The 22,034-nt window shown below is 49.8% G+C and overlaps 1 protein-coding gene across 1 annotated transcript in view; it reads left to right on the top strand.

Annotated features, from left to right (window-relative positions):
• TAF13 (TATA-box binding protein associated factor 13) overlaps positions 1-21,049 on the top strand; it is a 79,669-nt gene extending 58,620 nt beyond the window's left edge. The window contains exons 3-4 of the mRNA XM_069635819.1: positions 805-902; positions 20,384-21,049. Of these exons, the coding sequence (XP_069491920.1) occupies positions 805-902; positions 20,384-20,554 (269 nt within the window). The 3' untranslated portion in view covers positions 20,555-21,049. The remainder of the gene's footprint in view (positions 1-804; positions 903-20,383) is intronic.
• The last annotated feature ends 985 nt before the right edge of the window (positions 21,050-22,034 follow it).

Genomic DNA, 22,034 nt, shown 5'->3' with positions numbered 1-22,034 from the left:
TGAAGGTTCATTGTGAAATGTGAATGGGGAATACTGTGTCTCACCCAAGGACATCGTCCTTCCATTCCCCAAATCTCCTCCACCCAGGAGAACCTCCCTCGCATCTCCACCCCCAGGGTCGGGATCCAAAAGCGACGGCCTTTCCCTGGCCACCTGAGCAGAGGATATCTGGGAGAAGGAACTGAGAACGCCCTCAGGTTTCTCACAGATAATGTTGTTCGTTCAGTGAAATAGTTAAAATTACACAATTAATAGTGTCAGCAACTATTTCTTGAGAAGAGCTACCAATGATGTTCGTAATGGATGCGATCACTGAGGAAATTCCTAGTTCAGTAGTAGCAGCTGGACACCGCTCTGCTGATGAAGACGATGGGCCAAAAGCTCATGCGTCATGAAAACTTAACATTGACCAAACCAGTGCCAAATCGTGGATGGCTTGGATTAGAGCGATTCATGTAGCAAATGTAGTTCCGACCTGGTCGTATTGATTTACAAACGGCAATGGTCTGACAGGTGTTAACCGGTTGTGTTTGGTGAATAATAGTGGAGTTGGCCTGCTTCTATGTGCAACCAATTTTGACAGCTCAAGCAACTAGGGCGCAGGTAGCGCTTTGCCCAGGATCGTGCAAGTCTTGGTAAAATTCTTATTGGAAAAGTGGTAAATCTTGGATTGCGATTGCAAAGTTTGGAAAATAATGCATACAAATGACTAATTTAACCAGCCTTTGTTCTTTTCAGAATTTCACTGTATTTGTGTGTGATTTGTCTTGTAAAAGTCACACTCCTCATTTTTCTTTCTCTTAGTGCGGTGTATGATGTATGGATTTGGGGACGACCAGAACCCCTATACAGAGTCTGTTGATATACTGGAGGATCTGGTTATTGAATTCATCACAGAGATGGTAAGTTATATTAGGAGTCCAAGCTTCTGATCATCCTATGCAGGGGCGTAGGAGACACATAAAATCTGGGGGGGACAGGGGATCTGCTGGAAAAATATATCACATGTTTGCTTACACCAAATGATGTACAAAGGAAAAAAAGATCCCAGGGGCTAGTTCACTAAATCTGCAGGGCATTTCTTTTATTGTTAAAATGAACGCAACCCCAACCTGCGCCTTTTCAAATCAAGCAAAGATCAAAAATCAAGGTCCACCACCCGACTACCACATCAAGCAAATTAATCCTTAAGCAAAATTAAGCCGACCGGTCTGTTTATAAACTGGAAGCGGGCCAGGTTGCGTCTCTATGGCTTTGTAAATGAAGCTCTTTAATTTAGTGTACGGTGGCCGCACTACACCCACAAAGATCTCAGTCGGACCCAAGACAGGTGCTTTTGCATGCTCCATGTTTTCCAATAGGTGTATTTACACCAGACCACAGATAGGTGCTTCATTCCTAGGTATCCAGAGAGATTTCCTAGTTCGACGCACCCAGAAATATGGCTTAATCTCAGACACCCAGAGAGCTGCTGGTTTAGCTCCAGAGGTAAGCATCATAGTTCCACATGCTCATATACATAGTCTTGGGTACCCAGATCAGAATTATTATAGATCAGATCGACGACCACCCGACGCTCAGATAGATGCATTGATGTCAGGCAGCCAGAAATATGATCATACTGTCAGAGACCCAGATAGATGCCACAGAGATTCTCTGATGCCATAGCTCCAGACACCCAAATGCATTACTCCCAGAGATGCCCAGATAGATCACATCGAACCGCACACCCAGTAATATGCCAGTTTCAGATGCTCTTATAGTTGCCATAGGGACAAATGCTCAGATGCCGTAGTTCGAGACCCAGATTGGTGCCATTTTTCCAAGACTGTCAGAAGAAGACCTCTGCGGTGCGATCCAGGAATACGTGGTGGACACGCACCCCCGGAGGGGCCCTTCGGGCCCGGGGGGGGACAGACCCGGTGACCCCAGCCCGTCGAGGGACAGGAGAAAGAGAACCGGGATGCGGAAATTTAGGAAAATGAACACCCCATCTCCAGCAAAGGAAAGCGGTCGGAACGATTCCGAGGACTGAGAACAGACTCGAACCATGATGATCTAAATGGCATTTGGAGGAGTCGGAGGTTTAATCTTTAACTGCATCCCCACGAACAGCAAGTAAATGGGTCTCACAAAAGGAATGCAGCCGTGGGAGGGTTTGGGGGGCTCAAGAGGATCAGCTTCAAGGGCGATTAGCCTGGCCACAGGGGGCAGGCTGGTGGTTCGGCCAAAAGCCAGTGTTGGCGGAACTATTTGGCTGGACGCCGGGGAGGGGGGGGAGAGGGGGTTCACGAAAGTTGAGGGGGTTCAGTTTGGATTTGGGGTAGGGGGGCAGTTGGGGTTTTGTTACATGTCCGCCCGGGGAGGAAGGGTGGGGGGGAAGTGGGGAGTTCAAAGCACAATTCAAGGAGCAACCGGGAATGAGCATTACAAAGTCGTTGACCGTGAGGGAAGATTACTTAGATCATGGCTGAGAGTCTGCCTGCCCTGGGTGTGGGTTCCTTCAATGTTCGGGGCTTAAATTCCCCCACGAAAAGATCCCTGATTAGTAGGGAGTTCCGAAGAGCCAAGCTCGACATCCTCTTCTTGCAAGAGACCCACTGGCCTCTGGGGAAGGAACCCGAATTGCGGGGTGGTGGGATTGGGGAGGTCTTCAGCGCTTCCCACAAGGGAAAGAAACGAGAGGTGGCTATACTATTAGCTAGAGGCGTCAACTTCGAAAAAGAAACCATATTGAAAGACCCCGGGGGGCCGCTATCTGCTAGTCCGGGGAGCCCTGCAGGGGGCCCCACTCACCCTGGCGGCCATCTACGGTCCAAACGAAGGCCAAGCACATTTCTGGGAGGAGATGAGGGATAAACTAAAACTTTTTGTTCACGGTACGGTGGTGGTGGGTGGGGATTTTAATATGGTCCTGGACCCAATCCGGGACAGGAAACGAACAGGCAGGGCAGCGGATGAAATCATGGCCCGAACCTTCCAGAGGGTTAATTCAGAACTAGGCCTGGTGGATACGGTCCCAACCCCTAGATCCGAGACCCCCTCCTTTACGTACTACTCAGCAATCCACACATCGTTTTCCAGGATAGACTACATCTTGGTGGACGAGTCCTTGTTCCCCTTTATATCGGGCTACGGGGTTTAGCCGGTCCCCTGGTCTGACCACAACCTAGTCAGAGTTACTATAGCGAGGGACGGGCTGAGCGACCGCGGGGGGAGATGGAAGTGTAATGACTTTCTACTAAAAGATGAGGTACTAGCGCAGGAGGTACTTGAGGCCATCACTGAATTTTTTGAGTTTAATGACAATGGGGAGGTAGGTCTACACACCCTTTGGGACGCCTTCAAGGCCACCTTGCGTGGAGTCCTGATCAAAATAGGAGCCCGGGAAAAAAGGGTAAGGGCCGTCCAGGAAAGGTGCCTGAGGGAGAAAATTGCCCAATTCCAACCAGGGGGTTCCCTTGCGGAGCCCTTAGACCGTGACAGGATAGCCGCCCTGGACGATTACAGGCTCCAGTTGAAGGAACTCCTCCTCCAAAAAACCGAGAGAAGTCTCCAGCTGGTCAGACAGAGGTACTATGAGAAGGGGGACAGGGTGACAGGATCTTAGCCTGGAAGCTGCGAGAGGTCCAGAGAAGCAAAATGGTGAGAGCAGTTAAAAATGAGGAGGGGAAATTAGGCCACGATGCATCCCACATAGGAGAGGCATTACGCAGATATTACGAAAAACTATACTCGTCTGAATATAACGGGGATGAGGAGGAAATCGAGGGGTTTCTGGACTCTATACAGATCCCAGCCCTTTCCAGGGAGATGGCGGAGGGGTTGGAGGGTCCGGTGACCGAGGATGAGGTGGAGCGAGTGATTAGCGGCATGAAGGGGGGTACCTCCCCGGGTGAGGATGGCTACTCAGTCTTCTTCTATAAAAGGTTCCGTTCTACCCTGGCTCCGTACCTGGTAAAGGTGTTCAACGCAGTGTTGGAGGGGGGGTCTCTCCCGGACTCCATGATGGAGGCGATCATAGTGGTGCTCCCAAGGAGGGTAGGGACCCCTCGGAGTGTGCCTCCTACCGCCCGATATCTTTGTTGAATACTGACGTGAAGATCCTGGCTAAGGTGATTGGGAGGCGGATAGAGGGGGTCCTGCCGAAACTAGTCCACGGAGACCAAGTGGGTTTCATAGGAGGTCGTCAGGGCTCAGACAACATCCGAAAAACTATAGATTTGTTCCACCATGCCCAGAGGTCCGATCTTGACGCGAGCGTCCTATCCTTGGACTCGGAAAAGGCGTTCGACAGGGTCGAATGGAGATTCATGGCACTCACCCTCCAGCGAATGGGCTTCGGGCCACAGATCCGGGACTGGGTGGCTGCACTATACAGGACCCCGAAGGTTAGGGTTCAGGTGAACGGCAGGCTATCGGACCCATTCTCCCTCTCGCGGGGAACCAGGCAGGGATGTCCGCTTTCCCCCCTAATCTACGTTCTTGCAATGGAACCCCTGGCCATCGCAGTCAGAGCTCATAGAGATATCAAGGGGATTAAGAGAGGTGAGGTGGAATTTAAGCTATCCTTGTTTGCGGATGATATCCTGGCTTACCTGGTGGACCTGCGGCTCTCGCTTCCCCCCCTCTTGTCTCTGATGGCCATATTTGGGCGCTTCTCGGGGCTCAAAATTAACACATCCAAATCGGTCCTACTCCCCATGAGAACACTCGACCCAGGCTTGGACTCCCTTACAGGTTGGAGGGGATAACAGTGGGGAAAATCTCTATCCGATACCTAGGTGTCCTCCTCCCCAGGGACCTTTCCAGCCTTGCCCCTATGAATTACTACCCTGTGATGGTGGGGATTACGGCAGACCTGAGGAGATGGGGCTCCATGATTCTGTCCTGGTATGGCCGCATGACGGCAGTCAAGATGAACATTCTTCCACGGTTATTGTATCTCTTTACCTCTCTTCCTGCGGTCGTCCCCGACCAAACTTTCAGGGTCCTCCAAAACGCGGTCCGTGAGTTTATATGGCAGGGTAGGACACCGAGAACCGCAAAAACTGTCCTGACTTTACCTAGGGAGGAGGGAGGGTTTGGGCTGCCAGATTTCCAGCTTTACTATCGTGCCGCCCAGTTGCGTGTCCTCCTGGAGCATATGAAAGAGGGGCTGGGCACATACTGGTCATATCTGGAGGACATGGATACTCATCCACTAAAGGTTCGGGACCTTCTATGGGCCCCACGAAAGTTTATTCTGAATAGATTAAAGTCCCACCCAACATTGGGCGTTCTCTGGGCGATCTGGCGGGAGGGCCCCCAGACAGCACACTTAACGTCATGGCCGTCCCCGATGTCCTCTCTATGGGGCCAACCCCTCAAGCTGGGCAGTAGGGGGTTCTGCGGTGCACAGTCCTGGTCCGACTCGGGGATGGAATGGGCAGGGAGATGTTTAGGGAAGGAGAATTCCTACCATACGAGGAATTGAGGGATGCTCTTGGTCAGGGATCACTATCCATTTTTAAATATCTCTGCTTGAAGGGCTTCCTATGTGACCAGGCCTGGGGCCAAGATTTGAAGAGACAACTGACCCCCTTTGAAAAGTTTCTTGATACAGCGTCCTCCAGGAAGGGGGCGGTTTCAGGGATGTATAAAATTTTGAACACTGTTAATGTGGGGGAGAGGAGGCGGTTCCGCTCTTTCTGGAACGAGTTGGCAGGGGAAGAGATCTCGGACGACGCCTGGTCCAGGATATTTAAAATAGCCTTCCACGGGAACTTATTTACCGCGGATATGGAACATAACTTTAAAATCCTCCAGGGATGGCACAGAGACCCTGCAAAGTTGTCAAAAATGTTCCCAGGTGTATCCCCAGCATGCCCAAGGGGTTGCGACCAGGTTGGTTCGAGGACACACATGTGGTGGCACTGCCCTAAGGTACAGGCATATTGGGAGGAGGTAAGGGGCTGGATCGCTGAAATCTCCGAGGAACTGCTCCCCCAGAACGCTCTGTCTATGCTGCTGGGCCTCCCCCCAGAGGACACGGACACATTGCGGTACCCTAGAATGTGGGAAACAATGCTACGAGCGGGAAGGGTTGCCTTCGCCCAAAAGTGGAATAGCCCAGAAACTCCCAAGGTGGAATGGCTACAGAAGGTTAAAAATATGTTCTTGATGGACAAACTGACGGCAATGGTAAACAATGTCTCGGCCTCCTTCCAAGCGAACTGGTACGGGGTGCAACAGACCTGGGGATGGGATATCCACTGATCCGTAGCGTGGAATTGGGAATGGTTTGGGCGCCCATGGCCCGGGAATCGGCAGACTGAGTACAGCCATACTAGAAGTCAACGCTCCTGCTCGCTCCCAAGCTCCAGACTAATAGAGCTTGCATCAGAAAGCCCCGAGAAGGGGGGGTTTTTGTTGGGGGGGGGGGGGTGGGATTGTATTCGGGGGGGGTGGGGGTGGGAGGGGCGGCGGCCTCCGGGCCTGTCACTTAATTACATGTGAATATGCTTGGTGCCCTAAAGTTTGTTTAAGAAAATGTCAATAAAACCAAAGTTTAAAAAAAAGAAATGCTTTTCATTTCCGCCCACGTGGACAATCTAATAAAAAAAAAAATGGCAAGGATGAAGTGGAGGTTGTGAAAAGCTGGCACTGGTGGACACTCTGAAAAGCTTGCGTTGGGGAAATAGGGGATGCCCTTGCATTGGTCGGCAGTGTGATGACCTTGCACTTGTTGGCTTCGTGAGAAGCTTGCACTGATGGGCACTGTGAGTGTGTACTTCTAAGCAGTGTGACGACTTTACTCTGGTGGGTAGTGTGAAAAGCTTTTAATAGTATCCAGGGACGCATCCTTGTACTCGTGGCATGTGCTGAAAGCTTGCAGAGGTGGGGACTGGAGTCTAATAAGTTCAGTGATATAGAGAACGTCACATGTCAGTGCTGGTCATCCATAACCTGTGACCGCGCTGAACGCACAGAAGATTCTGGCAGCACCACTGGAGCACGTCCACCTCTTTCGGCAAAACATCAGTAACACATATGACCTATTCAAAGAAACTTCTCAAAATACACCTCCTCATATGGGCCTATACTCCCCCAGGGTCCCTTAAACGCTGTGTCATCCCTGGGGTGGCCCCAAACTCCAGCACAACAACCTCTGTGGTCAAGAGTATATCGGTTCACATAGAACAACTGGGTTACGCGCTGACATCTATGGCTGTGCAGTGCATCATACTCCTAGAATGGGGCGGTGTCGTGCATCAGGGCCCACCATTGGCGTGACTTCGAGAACAGTCTCTGGTAATGCAATAGATGCTAATTTAATAAATTAGTTCTCTGTCTACATAATCCCATGGATGTCCCACTCTCACTTAAATATTAAACGGCAGCGCTGCTGCTGTGTATTATTTGTCTTCCCTCGTGGATTAGTGTTTACAATGAATAAATCCTCCCAATGCCAGGGGCACCTGGGAGAGGGGGGGCACAGTGTGTATAATTTATTCAGGCCCAATGTGCAGACAGATATGGTGAAAGTTAGGAAACGACTGTATCTGCCCAGCAGTGCCCGACACATCACACGCACTGCACACACACTATGACACTTCACATACCTTAGGTAGCTCGAGTCGAGTCTCTCCCAATCCCTCGATAATCCAGCCAAGCCTTCTCAGTCAGCACAAGCACACGTCGCTGCCAGGCTGCTCTTCCACTTGACTTCGTTCTGGAAAAACGCAGGCTGAGGCTGCGCAGGGGTACGTGCAGTTTGTTCCCCAGCCTGGGCACGTTCCAATGCGCAGGCACGTGGCACGCATCAGGGAACAGAAGTACTTTTCACCTGAAGACAGTCTTCAGAACTTGTACTTTTGCATGCTGACCGCTGCAGCCTGCAGATATATTTTTACATGCTGCATGGTGCAACTGCAGACAGTGCAGAGGCACAGTGCACTGCACTGTGCACGACAAAACACTTACATATTCTGGGGGGATCAATGCCATTATATCCCCCCACTTGAAATTGGGGGGGGGGGGCGGTTGTCCCCTTTCTCCCCCCCATGTCCTACACCCATGATCCTATTAACCTTTTCTCCAGCGAGATGTAGGCGGGCACACCCCGTAATCCATCCCTGGGTTCTGCAAAATGCTCTTTTGCCATGCGCCCACTTCATGCTCCATAGCCGTTGCGTGCCCACCTCGGCTTCCACCTCTTTTGCCCACAACACGGTACGCAGATAAAGCAGTGTGTACGCTAACATCCACCATTTTGTAAGACCTGCATTTGATCTCAATATCTGATCTGTAATAACTTTGATTTCCGTGCACAACAACTCCTTTCTGAAATTGACTTTTTCAAGGATCCTTTAAAGTTTGAAACTCTTATCTAGCTGGGAAAAATTTAATTATACACGCTGTTATTTTGACATACCCATGCAGTCCAAAAGTGTCAGCAGACATTTTGAATTTGCGCCATGATAAAATAAATACTCCATTAATCAAGAATCCCAGATGACCGAGGCTTCACTTAAGTCCCCTGGTCACAAATAATTCTAATTAAAACATTGAAGTAATCAACCGTAGCATCTTAGAAGACAACAACAGGCATGTAAAAATATGCCAGTTAACCTCTAGTTGAGCCACCTTTCCAACTGCCTCAGATGAGGCCATAACTCCTGTTTAAAAGAATCTAACAATCGCCCCAGGTCAGGGCGGGGGGGGGGGGGATAAATGGCAGTAAGCCTCGTTTGGGACTTCGCGACGGGCTTGGTGCTGTTACTGGCCCTGTACGCCACCCTGACCGGGAGCGATTGCTCTTCGCACCATGTGGTTCGTAATGCGCAAGACCAATGTTCCGTGAAAATAAACGTTGCCTGCTGCTGTAGGAAAAGGGACTTAATCCCTTTCTATTCCCATGGCGGCCACGGGCGGGAGTAGCACCAGGGCCGAAGCACAAAGCTCCAGTCCAGCAAGTAAGTGAGGAGGCAGGGAGGGGGGTGGAGAAAGGGTGCAGGATTTCTTTGGGGGTGTTGGTGGGGACATGGGGAGGCAACCGGGAGGGACTCCCTGTTGCCTCCCCATAATCAAGATAGTGCCACTCGGGGAAGGACCTCAGGTGGCTGGAAAAAGCAGCTGGTACACTGTTTGTTCACGTCTGTTTTTCCAGCCACCTAATTGGCTGAGCGCCCTCCCCCCTGAGTGCGAATCAATAATAGACTTAACTGGTGACTGCAGGACATATTCTATAACTTTGAGAGACTATTTATTTATTTTTATTTATTTGCATTTTTAAAACGCAGCAGCTGCCCTGGGGCATCGTGGTGCTGTTACAAGAAGGTTTACTTGGCATGTTGAATCGGTTACAGGAATGGCTGTGGTTCCAGGGTTACATAGGAACCATAGCCATGATACAGTAGTAATTTACAGACAATATTGCATGCGATACTATTGGAAACTGGGTTTCACTTAAATAGAGTGGTTTTCAAAGCTTTTCTGAAGGCTGTGTGGGATGTTTCCGCTCTTAGCTTGGGCGGAAGGGAGTTCCAAGCTTTTGGCGCTTGGACTTCGAAGCTCGAGCCGCCAGCTTTGACTCTGGTGAAGTTAGGGATTGTAAGTTGGTTGGCATATAGGTCCCATTTGGGTCTGAGTGATTGGACTGGTTGTATCCGTTCATTGAGGTAGCTAGGGGCGGTTTGGGCTATGCATCTGTGTGATTGTGAGAGTCTTGAATTGAATGCGCTCTTTAACTGGGAGCCAATCGGCATTTTGTCTTGCTAGGGAGATGTGTTCTCTCTTTGGTATATTGAGGGCTGCTCTCAGGGCATTGTTTTGTGCAATCTGGAGTCTGTGAATGTTTTTGGCCGAGGTACCTAGCAGGAGGACGTTGCAGTAGTCTAGTTTCGCGCCTATAGTCGCTCTGGCGATGTTGAGGCGGTTTGTGGTGGACAGGTGGGGCTTTACTGCATTGATTATCTTGGTTGTAAGGGCTGCTGAGGAGGAGATGTAGCTGACATGTCTGTCCATGGACAGGGTGGAGTCTAGGTATACCCCCAGAATTTTTACAGCTGGGGATACGGAGATTACTGAGTTCTCGATGAGGAAAGTACTGTATTTCTTGTCTAGCTTGTTGAGGGTTTCTTTAGGGCCTACTAGTAGGATCTCTGTCTTGTCTCCGTTGAGACAGAGGCCATTGGCTGCCATCCATGCCTGGATAATGGCATAAGTATTTTGTAGGGTTTTCAGGTCTTGCTCATAGTCACCAGTTAGTGGGAGAAGGATTTGAGTGTCGTTGGCATAGTTGGTGAACGTTATGCCAAATTCTTCTAAGTCGTTGAATAGTGGGAGTGTGAATAGGTTGTAGAGTCGGGGAGGTGCAAGACCCTTGTGGAACTCCACAGTTGATTGGCGAGGGGGTGGCTGACGCTTGGTCTGAGTAAACTCTCATAGCTCTGCCTTCCAGGAAGGATGAGATCCAAGCTGTGGCATTGGATGATAAGTGGGCCGTGTTGGTGAGATGTGTACTTAGTGTTTTGTGGTCGACTAAGTTGCACGCGGCTGACAGGTCAAGGAGTAGGAGGATGGCGCATTTGCCTTTATCCATGTTTTTTAGGAGTTGGTTCTTAAGGTCGAGTAGTGCTGACTCTGTGCCATGGTGTGGGCGGAAACCAGACTGTCTCTTACCTAGGATGTTGTGAGATTCAAGGTAAACTTGTATCTGTAGGTATGCGGCCTTATCGAGGATTTTCAGCAGGAATGGCACTGTTGTGATGGGTCTGTAGTTGTTGGGTGAGTCCGGGTCTAGCGTAGGTTTTTTTAGTAGTGGGCGAACCCAAGCTTCTTTGAGGGAAGAGGGTACTGTGCCGGTGGCGAAAGAGGCATTAATGAAGGTAGCAATGAAGTGGGCTAGGGGTTCAGTGCAGTCTTTGATTATGTTTGCTGGGCAGATGTCCCCTTTGCAGAGTGAAGGTTTGATTTGTTTCATGATGCGTAGGACCTCAAAGGTAGATACATTTCTGAAAGTGAAAGGTGGTGGAAAATTGTTGTTGTGTTTGTTTTGGGGGTAGGGCTTGGGGCTGGGGGCAGTCTGTGTTTTGTGTGGCGTCTGTTGCAAAGTAGTGCTTTACTACAGGAAACTTTTTCCAACTCTGAAAGGCAATGATACAATTCTTAAATTGACTGATTCACAAGCTGTTCATGAATGCTTTTTTCCAGAATTGGGACCTTCTTTCGATCAATAGTTCCATGACTTTTCCTCCCTCTATGTCTAGCTGCCATTCTCCCTTACCTCTGCCTACTCCTCCCACTCTGTCCTCTCTCTCTCCCCCTGATACTTCCTCTTCTATCCCTTCAATGTTCCTCTCCATAAATTATTCACTCTAGGAGGGGAAAGAGAAAAACACTGGCCAGAATGAGGCTGTGCAGGCATGTGGTGATAGACTGTGGTACTTCTGTCATTCAACCAGACACAGGGGAGATGGGGGTACTGCCATCATGCGACCAGGCACAAGAGCAATGGTCAGGAACTGGGTCACTTTAAACTCCCACACACCACCAATGGGGGAAGGACTGTCTGTGGTAGGCCTGGAAACCCAGACTGAGATGGGTCCCTACCGCCTGGTGGCAGGGTGAGATCTCTGGCCCTGTCACATTACCTAACTTGTCCTCATGCCCACAGCAGACCTACTGGGTTTTTCATGTTAATAATTCCTATGGGTGAAACATTTGTAAACTTTATAACTACCCAAAAAACTTATTTAAATTGGGTCCGGGGTGCTGTTGCGCAAGATGGCGGACACAATCTCTTCCGTCTAGCTCCGCTCAGTGTTCATGAGGCCGTAGCAGCCTCCAGACTAAGTAAATAGAGGCTGTCCAGGCAGGAGCAGGAGCAAGTGCCGGAATGTTGAGGGGATAAGCGGAGCCATCCTGCAACGTTAGGCGTAGCGGCAGCGGGAAGAAAACTGTGCTCAAAAGTGGAGTCACCGACACGGAACGCACACAGCAGTGAACACTGGGGGAGACTGACAGTGAGGCGGCCACTGGGGAAGCAGGGCGCAGGTCACCCCCACCCTACAGGAGGAACCAAGCAGAGCGAGCGGCAAATCAGAAACAGCAGCCAGGGTTCTGCGCGGGAGCAGAGAGAAGGTGAGCGCTCCCTGCGTGGCCCCGTTCAGAAGCTGGTGTGCGAGTCGAAAGGTGGGTGAGAAGGCACCACGAGGCTCCCATGGAACAGGACCCGGCGGGCCTCCAATGCACACCCCAGAAGGCCTGTCTGAAGTGGAAAGCCCAGGAAATACTGCATATGGGAACGTGAGATCAGAGGCCAATACCACCATTGAAATACAGGCCACTTAGGCAGGCTCAAGCCAGTGGGAGAGAGCACACCGGTTGGGTGGAGAGCGCTGTGCAGGACTCCAGTGACGAGAACTGGGCTGGCATTAGGAGGGGAGAGCCAGGCCATTTGGACATTGTCATTAGAGGACAGTAAAGTGAGAGCAGACCCCAGCCCAGGTGAAGTTGACCAGGGAGCTTCTCCGAAAGGGTGGCATCCGGTGCAGTGCTGCACCCGCTAGTAGGGGAAGGAGAGCATGGGGGCAAGGAAAGGAGAGGGTGATACCCTGGTGCTCACACGCAGGCAGGAGCGCCCGACAGGTGTGGGGCACAGACACACCCACCGGAGGGGACGAGACACAGCGGCACATAAAGGAAGCAAGAGAATGGCCAAAGAGAAGGGGAAAAATGCCTGTTCAGGCGAGGATGGATGCATTCACGGTGCCCCCCACGGGTCCTCCGGGCATTGCTTCAGGTGGGACCGGTATGGACGTGGGCATGTCACAAGTCACACACACTCAGCAAACTTCTTCTAGCTATCCAGGAGTCCAAATCCTTGCTGGAGGGCAACGTGAATGCAGTAGGAGCAGAGGTGAGCTTCATAAGGCACAATTTTCAAAAGATATCAATGAGTGGGTGAAGCGGAGAACAGGATATCCGTGGTGGAGGACACCATGCAGCCGATCCGAAAGGATATTCAAGAGTTGAAAAGTAAGTCAAAATATCTGCAAGAGCGGGTGGAGGATGCAGAGGGAACGGCCCACTGCAACAACGTAAGGATATTAGGCCTCCTGGAGAAAGTGGAAGGCCCATCCATGGAACTGTATCTTGAGGGTTGACTGGCTGAATGGATTGAACCACTGGGACTGTTGTGATTTCTTCTGTGTAAAGAGAATAACTGAGACTTAAGTATAAGAGCAGGGGGTATATGTGAGACAAAGTGAACCAGGTGAATGCGAGGGTGAAAGAAGGGTGACTAGAATGTAGTGTGGAGTGGTAGGGTAGTAGAGCGCAAAGGCGAGTATAAATACGAGAGAGAGAGAGAGAGAGAGAGAGAGAGAGACGGACACGCGAAGGAAGGAGAGGGAAGGCATGAGAGGAAAATACTAAGTAAGACCTGGGGAGATTTATGGGCACCACTGCTTGATAGCTTTGCTTTTTGTGGGACTACAAGCGAGGATCCACCTAAAAATTCCCAGAGGAGTCAGTTGGATACGGCGGTTGCCTTTAGGCCATCACTAACATGGAGAGTGCTAAGGGAGTCAAGAAAGTTGAGCTTTAGGGATGCCAGGGCTAGGGAGAGAAAGAGAGGGACAGCCATTATTGAGACCTGATCATTTCTTTATTTTTTATAAAAACCCTTGAATCGTCTTGGTGTGTTCTTGTCCATCACCGCTGTTCACTCTGTCCCAGAGGATATGATGGTATTATTGTAACCAGTTGTGATTACATAATTTTAACTTACTTTGTAAGGTGAACTGGGACTTATCCTGGGATGGCCAGGAAGATAGCTCAGGGGCAACGTGTTTGTCTTGGAAGCAAATCAATACCGAGCAGCCTGAGTCGATACCCAGTCCTGCGCTTAGAATCTGGACTCTGGTATGAAGCACGATCTAAAAGCCCAATTTAATTAAGAGTTGTGGCCCTTTGCTGTGTCTGGCTTTTATTTGCTTTTCCTATACTGTAAACCTTTAACTCCATCGTTTTTATTAGTCATATAGGCCTAGTGCTTCCCTGTCAAGGTAGCTAACCATATTGTGTTTTTGGAGTGAGATGGAGGCAATATTTTATTTATTGTACATTTGTATGGCGTCTATACAGCCAAGGTGTTACCAGGCACCACATGGCGGGGGAGACAAGACGACAAATAATAACGGTCCTACTAGGCCTCGTGACATTTGGATTGTGCAAGTGCAGAATAGGAAGAGCAAGGGGAGGGGCAAGGTGATGGATGGATGGATGGATGGATGGATGGATGGATGGATGGATGACAGGGGAAGTGTAGGGGGGGCACAGGGCTAGCCAAGTGCTAAAGGAGTCGAGAATGGCAAGTGCCAGGGGAGCTGGGGTAGGGGTAGACTAGTGCGCATAGGGTGGACCAGACTAAGTAGGCTAGTCACGGTGGGCTGCCCGAGGGCAAGTGCTTGTTAAGGGGGTTGGACGGGGACTGGTTGAGGAAGGCCTGGCCCCAGTAAGACTCATATGGGACCAGACAACCAGTCACAGCTGCAGGGGGCATTACCATGGGAGGGGAAGAGGGAAGGAGGAGGAGATGAGGAAGGTCTTGGGGAGCCTTCGGAAATTACAGCGATCCAGCCTTAAGTCTGAGAGAGGCCATTCCAGAAGGAGGCCCCTGCCGAATAAAGAGCTCTACCCCGCACTCTGTTTGGAGAAATGTCTAGACTGTAGAGATTTGGAACTAGTGGACCAAAGGACTTTAGCAGGGAGGTATTTAGGAAGAGACAGTTGTATGTAGCGGGGTCCCAGGCCCCAGAAAGCCTTGTGGATGATGCAGAGGGTCTTGAATTTGATCCTTGCAGCCACCGGGAGCCAGTGGAGAGATTTTAGGGCTGGAGAGATGCGGTCCCTGGGCTTGAGGCCAAGGATACGTTGGGCAGTCCTACTCTGGATTAGTTGAAGAGGGTAGAGGGAGGAAAGAGGCAGGTTGATGAAGAGGGTATACAGTCTTTTCACCGAAAGAATTTACTTCAAGAGCTTTTTCACCTAAAAACATTTACTGAAATATTTTTAGGCCCAGAGCAATACACAACCAAGGCACAGACTTCCTCGGAGACCAATTACACCTACATCAGCCAACAAGAACGCTCAGATCAAGCAACAACATCCGCTTGGAACCATAACCCTACAACAGAAGAAAACTCTGAGGATCCTGTTTCTCTCACAGGCACCGAAAACTTGGAACGATTTATCAAAGAATATACAGAAAACACAAGAAACCACCTAATATTCAGGAAACTACTCAAATACTGGCGCTTCACTGCGTAACTAGAAGACCGCCCACAGGGACACGCACACAGCTAAAACAATGATGAATGAAGATACCGATCCCGGTTCCCACCAAGCAATCGACTACAAACAGATTCTAAGGAAGACATTCCACGACATACCGAACCACGTAATGAGAGACCACCATGAGAGGAGGACACTAAAGACTGAATACACAGGCAGACCAAGACGGAAGCTCTTGGACGATTCATCAATAGCATCCTGGCCCTGTACCACACCCAACAGACCTATTTCTCATAGATAGCAAGGGAATAGGGACCACACCAATCACATTATACAAATTCCATTAGAATACAGAAGGGAGTGCACCACGCTAACACCCACAACAGTCAGATGCTCAAGAAAGGATAGTAGCAACTAATGCCACTCATAGTAATGCAAATTAAATTGAACAAGATGTGCCACAACCAGGATTCTCACCCCACTTACCTTACCTTCAAATCGCTGCATTCCTATCTCACCCGAAAATTCACACAACCAACTCTCGCCCAGCAAACCGCACGCACTTTACCACACCGCATCAACAACAAACCAACAACACATAAACGGCACCAACAGCACACAAGGTCTCACCCCGGTCCAATACTTAAACCAAAGCTCAGTGCACGGTGTATACCGAACTGAAGCTGCCAACAGCACACCACTTCTCTCACTCTCCTACTCCCTCTTATCCTGACTAAACCAATCCCGCCTGTCCTCTTGTTTACAGATCCGCCATAGCGCCTGGAGACCAACTCCGTTGGTGACGGTGCGCGATATAAATACCTTTTAACATTTAACTGAAAGAATTTTTCATCGATAAATCATGTACTGAATTTTTCAATGAAACATGCTTTCAGTAAATATTTTCAGATGAAAAAGGTCTCGAATGTTTGGGGGAGGGTTTTAAGGGCATAAAACGTGTTTTTTCAAAAAATTAAAACAGAAGTCATGGATGAGATAGCAGGAAGTAGAGGCAAGCTTGAAGGAGAGCTGTGTTTCTTCTGCATAACACCAGAAGTGAGGAGAGAAGGGGGAGATCGGGTGGGCCAAGGTAGATGTTGAAGATCCACTGCGAGGGAATAGAGCCTGGAGGGATGCTTCAGGTGACGAGTGTGATAGGAGAGAGAAAAGAGCCCAGTTGGACCTGGGAAGGTCGGTCAGAGTGGAAGAACAGTCTACCAATCTGGGGCCTGGGGCCCGAATACCTTCAACTCTCTTTCTAAATATCTTCCTTCTCGAGCTCTTCGCTCATCCCCCTCCAACTCCCTCAGGGTCTCTCCAAGCAACAAGTTGGTGGTAGATCTTTCTTCGGCTGTTGCCTCCCACTGGAACAGCCTCCCTTAAACTTGAGGAGAACCATCTCCGGTTCCGGAAGCACCTGAAAACCTTTCTCTTTGCTTCTGCCTTTTCTCCTTCTCTCCTCTGCTGACCTCCTGGCTGTAACCGGAACTGCACTAACTACCTGGACACCCTTGATCTCAGGCCTAGGTCCCTCCCCTGCCAGCGTCACACACCTGCACTGACCACCTCTCAACCCCTGCACTTAGGGACTGTTTCTGTATCCCTACAGACCCCCTACCAGCCCCTGACACCTGATACATGCACTTACCCTGGCACTTGCCACTTGTTGGCAGTTACTACCTGTTATCATCTTTTCCCATGTACAGCACTTGTCCCTGCCCCCTTCCCATGCACTTGCGCAATCTGTATGACACATGATCGTTGTACGTCCTCCCTTTGTTTCCCTCCCTTGCCTCGTCATGCCTTGAAACACTCGTGTATAGGCGCGTGATAAATGCCATATCATATCAATCTAATGCCAGACAATTTGTCAGGGTGGCATGATTGACCATGTCGAAGGCAGAGGAAACATCCAAGAGGATAATAATGGATGGAGTCGAGATTTGAGAGAAAGTCTTCTCGCGTGTTCAGTAGAGAGGTTTCGGTGCCTCTGGCTGCTCTAAAGCCTGACTGGTGTTCGTGGAGACAACCAACAGATTCAGTGTGTTGGATCAGTTGGGCAATGACCAGCTTCTCTAGGAGTTTGCGCAGGAAGGGTGTAATGGAGATAGGGCGATTGTTTGCAGGGCAGGAGGGGTCGGTAGATGGCTTTTTGAGGGGAAATACAAGGGAATGCTTGAGGGGTAGCAGGAAGGAGCCAGTGGCAAAAGAGTGATTACAGAAATCAGCCAAGACTTCCGCAAGGGAGGCAATGTTGTCCTTAATAGTTCTGGAGGAGGAAAGGAGCACCTGTTTGGAGGAGACTTTCGTAGAGAGGACTAGTCTAGAGACCTCATCCGGTGCTATGGGCGAGAAAGAGGAAAGTAGTAGGGAAGTGGGGGTGGGGGCCAAGGGAGACCTGAGAGCTAGGGTGGGAGGGTAGTAGAAGAGAGCGAGTACAGGATGTCCTGAGTTTTGGTTAAGAAGTGGGAAGCAAGAGAAGTACAGAGGGTCAGGGATGGAAGGGGAGAAATGGAGACTGTGGTTGGTTTGGTGAGTTACTTGCCAATTTTAAACAGTTCGCCCAAGCTGTTAGTGGCCCCAGGGATGCAGGCTTGGATATGGGCCTTCTTCATTGAGTAGATGGAGAGTCTGTATTGCCTTTGAAGGAGGCGGCAGGCCAGTCTGTCAGAGGGTGTGCCTAATGCCCGCCACTTCCGCTCAGCAACTCTGCGTTTCAGAGAGGCGAGGAGTCATACCAGGTGTTGCGCTTGTAGGCAGGCTTCATGCGGATGCTCATGATGGGGGCAAGGATGTCCAAGGTGTTAGTGATAGATGGGTGAAGATTAGTAAGGGCAGAATCAGAGTGGGAGTCCGTGGCAGGGGGAATGAAAGTGGTGGTAAAAACAGAAACTGACACTTGCTTCATGGGACAGAGAAGGAAACTGGCAGTGCAGACAGAGGCATAGCCGGGGGGTCTAAGAGATCCAAGTGAGAGGAAAGGTCAGACCAGGAGAGAGGTGTAGTGAGAGGGTTGGAGATGGGGATATCTGCTGAAATGAGAGCATCCAAGATATGTCCGGTTGAGTGCGTTGGACCAGAGGGATGAATGGTGGGGGAAAGATAGTCACAGAGGCTGCGGAAGGGTCCAGTGTTATAGTTATGAGAGTCAAGGTGAATATTGAAGTCTCAGAGGAGGAGAAGCTTGGAGGTGGAGATGAGATGAGAAGAGGTGAGGTCAGACCAATCCGAGAGGAAGAGGGCAACTGGACCATGGGTCCTGTATATGGTGGCGAGAGTCAACGAGAGGGTTGGAGAGACACCAAGCCTTCAGGCGAGACATTCGAAAGAAGAGTCGGTTTCAGTGGGAATGATAGTAGCAGGGGCACGTTCAGGGAAGATTAAGGCCTCTCCGCCTCTATTCCGGTTAGGCCTAGGCTTAGAGAGGATCTCATGGCCCTCCGAGAGGAGAGTGTCAAAAGCTATGACAGAGCTGGCAGTGCACCATGTCTCGTGAGAGCGAGAACGTCGAGGTCCACGTCTTCAAGCAGGAGACAGAAATCAAAGGAGTGTTTAACAGCAGAGCGAGAGTTGAGGGTAGCCAGGTGAAGCTGGTTTCCACCTTTTTGAAGGATTTCCGAGGAGGTGTACAGGGGTGTGGTACACCTGTCGGAGGTCGCAAACGGGTAAGAGAGTTGGCAGAAGGAGGAGTGACGAGAGAATGGAGGAAGTTGATGAGAGATGGAATACGACTATGAAGGAGGAGGTTGGCTGAGAACCCTGTGCTATGACAGTGCCATTCTGATAGACATTAATGATGTACCTAGACTTCAAACCCCCCTGGAGCCCTTTAGACTTAAAAAATAAATAAATAAATAAATAATGGGGCGCCTAGAGGATGAGAAGCCTGCCAAGAGAACTTCCCATCTGGTGCCATCATTATCAGGTGATGAAGAGAAAGGGGAAGAGGACAGAGACCATGTGGGGAGTCCATAGATCCAGAGAGGGAGCAACAAAGAGGATGCCTGTGACAGTCTGCCTGGAAGAAGCGTGGACCTAGGTGTCGGTGATGGACAAGCCTGGATTGGAGACCAGGAGATTTTTTTTTTAAACTTTTTCGTTCCAGGATTCGAGAGAGGGGTAGGATAGGTGATGGGGGAGCGGTTTGAGTAAATAAGAGGGATAGAGAGCACCACGGCCAGGAGAGGTCAGAATGATGGGGAGAGACAGTGAAAATGTACAAAGCATGGAGAAACTGCACAATGAACTCACCAGGCGGCCTAGAATCAGGAGTTTTGCAGACAAGTCAGGTGCACAAGATGTCACAGGTCGCCGAAAAACAGGGAGGGTAGCTTGGTGCATGGAGAGTCTCCCCTTGTTAGATGCATGGGGTAGCAGGGCCTCCCAGGCTATCTTGAGTGGTGTGCGCCATCAGGAGCCCTCCACCATTGGGGACACATCAACATGCCTGCAGCCAGCCAGTCTGCAAGACCCAGCGGAAACAACGCTGATTGTATAAGGATTTGTAAGTCAACTAAATCTGCAAAAGAGCAATGAGGATTGATTCAGAGTGAAAGCAGAACATGTATTAACTTTGTTTGCATACTGTTTTTGATTCTGCCAGCTCTGCCTGGCTCTGGTTAGAAACCCAGAGAATTGGGTAAATTCCTGCAGTGAAGGAGCAGAGCAGGTTCAGCATCTTTAGTTGTTGCAACATGGTCTGGAAAGTAATTGGTGACTAATCTCCTGGCAGCAAAGATATGTACGTGCAGAGCTTGATCTCGGCTCACTCTGCCATCTTGCGACATTGCCGGCACAGAGGCAAAAGCAGCCTCTCCCTCACCAGCATCGGCGGCCGTAGAGATGCGCTGGGGCTGGTGTACAGATAGTATCTGCTAGCAGAATATACATGAGGAAAGTGCTGAGCAAGCCAATTCACAGAAAATACAAGCCCTTTTCTTCTCTGCACACAGCCAGACACCACCCACCCTTCTCCCCCCCCCCTCTTTCCCTAGATCTTTCTGGTGTTAGGGGATATCATATTGACTAAGGCAACTCTCACGGAAGAGCATTTGTAATTATTTAATGTTTACCTTTCTTGTATATTTTTTGTACTTGTCAGACCCACAAGGCGATGTCGATTGGAAGGCAAGGACGAGTGCAAGTGGAGGACATCGTTTTCCTGATCCGGAAAGACCCGCGCAAGTTTGCCAGAGTTAAAGATCTGTTGACCATGAATGAGGAATTGAAACGGGCGAGGAAAGCCTTTGACGAGGCCAACTATGGATCGTGAGAATGTTGGCCAAAAAGTTGTAGTAATAAGCTGGTGGTTGGAGCTCTCAAACGGCACAATAGGTCTTTCAAATATTGCTGGCGGCAATGTATTGTGTTGGTCTAAGGCACTAGCATTGCCCAGTGCATTTTCCTCCCACCCACTAAGAATGTAATTTAAGACGGAAAATAGACATCTAAAGACTCTTTCCACTGGGAACATTGTATAGTTGGGGTAGAATGTTTGGTTCCCTCTATTCAAGTGTCTATTAAGACATTAGGATTTGAATAGTTTTAAAGTAAACCATTTGTTTTCTTGAGTTACTTGCCAGAGTAATGTTATCAACAATACATACATTCAGGTTGACAATTTGCTTTCAAAAGAAGTGTTTTTTCTTGGATTCATTTAATTTCTTTGTGTAACCCTTGTGTATGGTCTATAGAAAATATGTTTGCGTTTTAACAAAAGATTTTACCATGACAATAAAAGCTCCCATTTGTAAAACATTAGAAAAAATGTTTCTAGATGGACATACAAAACCATCGCCAAGGGAAGGGATGATTTGTTCTCAGTGGGTGTTGCATACGCTTTACCTTCCCTTTCCAAGTGTTTATGGCATGCGTTGTTTTGTGAGGTTTGTTTGTTTTTATTATTTATATTGCGCACCAGACCCGAGGGTATTAGGGCGCGAAGGCATAAAGAGGGTTGTTAAGCTTTACTCCTACGTCCCGTCCCATTTCCTCCATATTTGTGGGACATCTCTCCGTCCTGTGGGACGGGACCGGAGCACTTTGTAAAAAGCATCCAAATTTCTCAAAAAATGTGTCCTTCCTCCCTTTCCTGCACGGGGCCCGGCACGCAGCCGTAACCCCGCCCACCTTGGCTCCGCCCCGCGCATCGCCCCTCAGTCCTTTTCTCCACTCGATCGGGGCGGACGCACTTGCATCCTCGAAGATTTTCTTCCCTGTTTTCCTCTCTGGCTCTCGCTAGCGTTCGTCTTCTAGTCTGTCTATGTCTTTTAAATTAGACTTTCCAGACTGTTCTTCGTGTCATCGTCGCTTCGCGAGGGCGGATCCCCATCCTCTTTGTTTAGAGTGTTTGGGTCCGGAACACCGTTGGGACTCCTGTTTTTACTGTGACTCCCTTTCGGTCCGGACTCTTCAACGTCGGTTGGAACGGTGGGAGGAGGTGTTCCGACGCACTCCTCCATCTCATTTTCAGGCGTTCATCGACAAGAAGAAACGCCCGGTAAGTTCTTTAGTTTTCAGAGCACCCCGGCCGGGGGATACCTTCCCGGGTTCCTCTCGAGCCGGGAGTAGCGTTGATCGCTCTGTCACCGGGGTTCGCCCTGAGGTGCCTGTCGGGCCTAATAATTCTACCGGAGTTTTCTCAGAGGGTCTCCGTAAGGGGCCTCTGTACACCGGAGTAACTTCCGAGGCCCCTCCTGTGGGGGCTGTGTGTAGACCCAGTTCTGCTGAGTCACAGGGTACCAGAGCTTGCA

Source organism: Ambystoma mexicanum, chromosome 7p, assembly GCF_040938575.1.
Source record: "Ambystoma mexicanum isolate Mex_15411 chromosome 7p, UKY_AmexF1_1, whole genome shotgun sequence".
NCBI classification, from domain to species: Eukaryota; Metazoa; Chordata; class Amphibia; order Caudata; family Ambystomatidae; genus Ambystoma; species Ambystoma mexicanum.
This window is presented reverse-complemented; position numbering and strand designations above follow the sequence as displayed.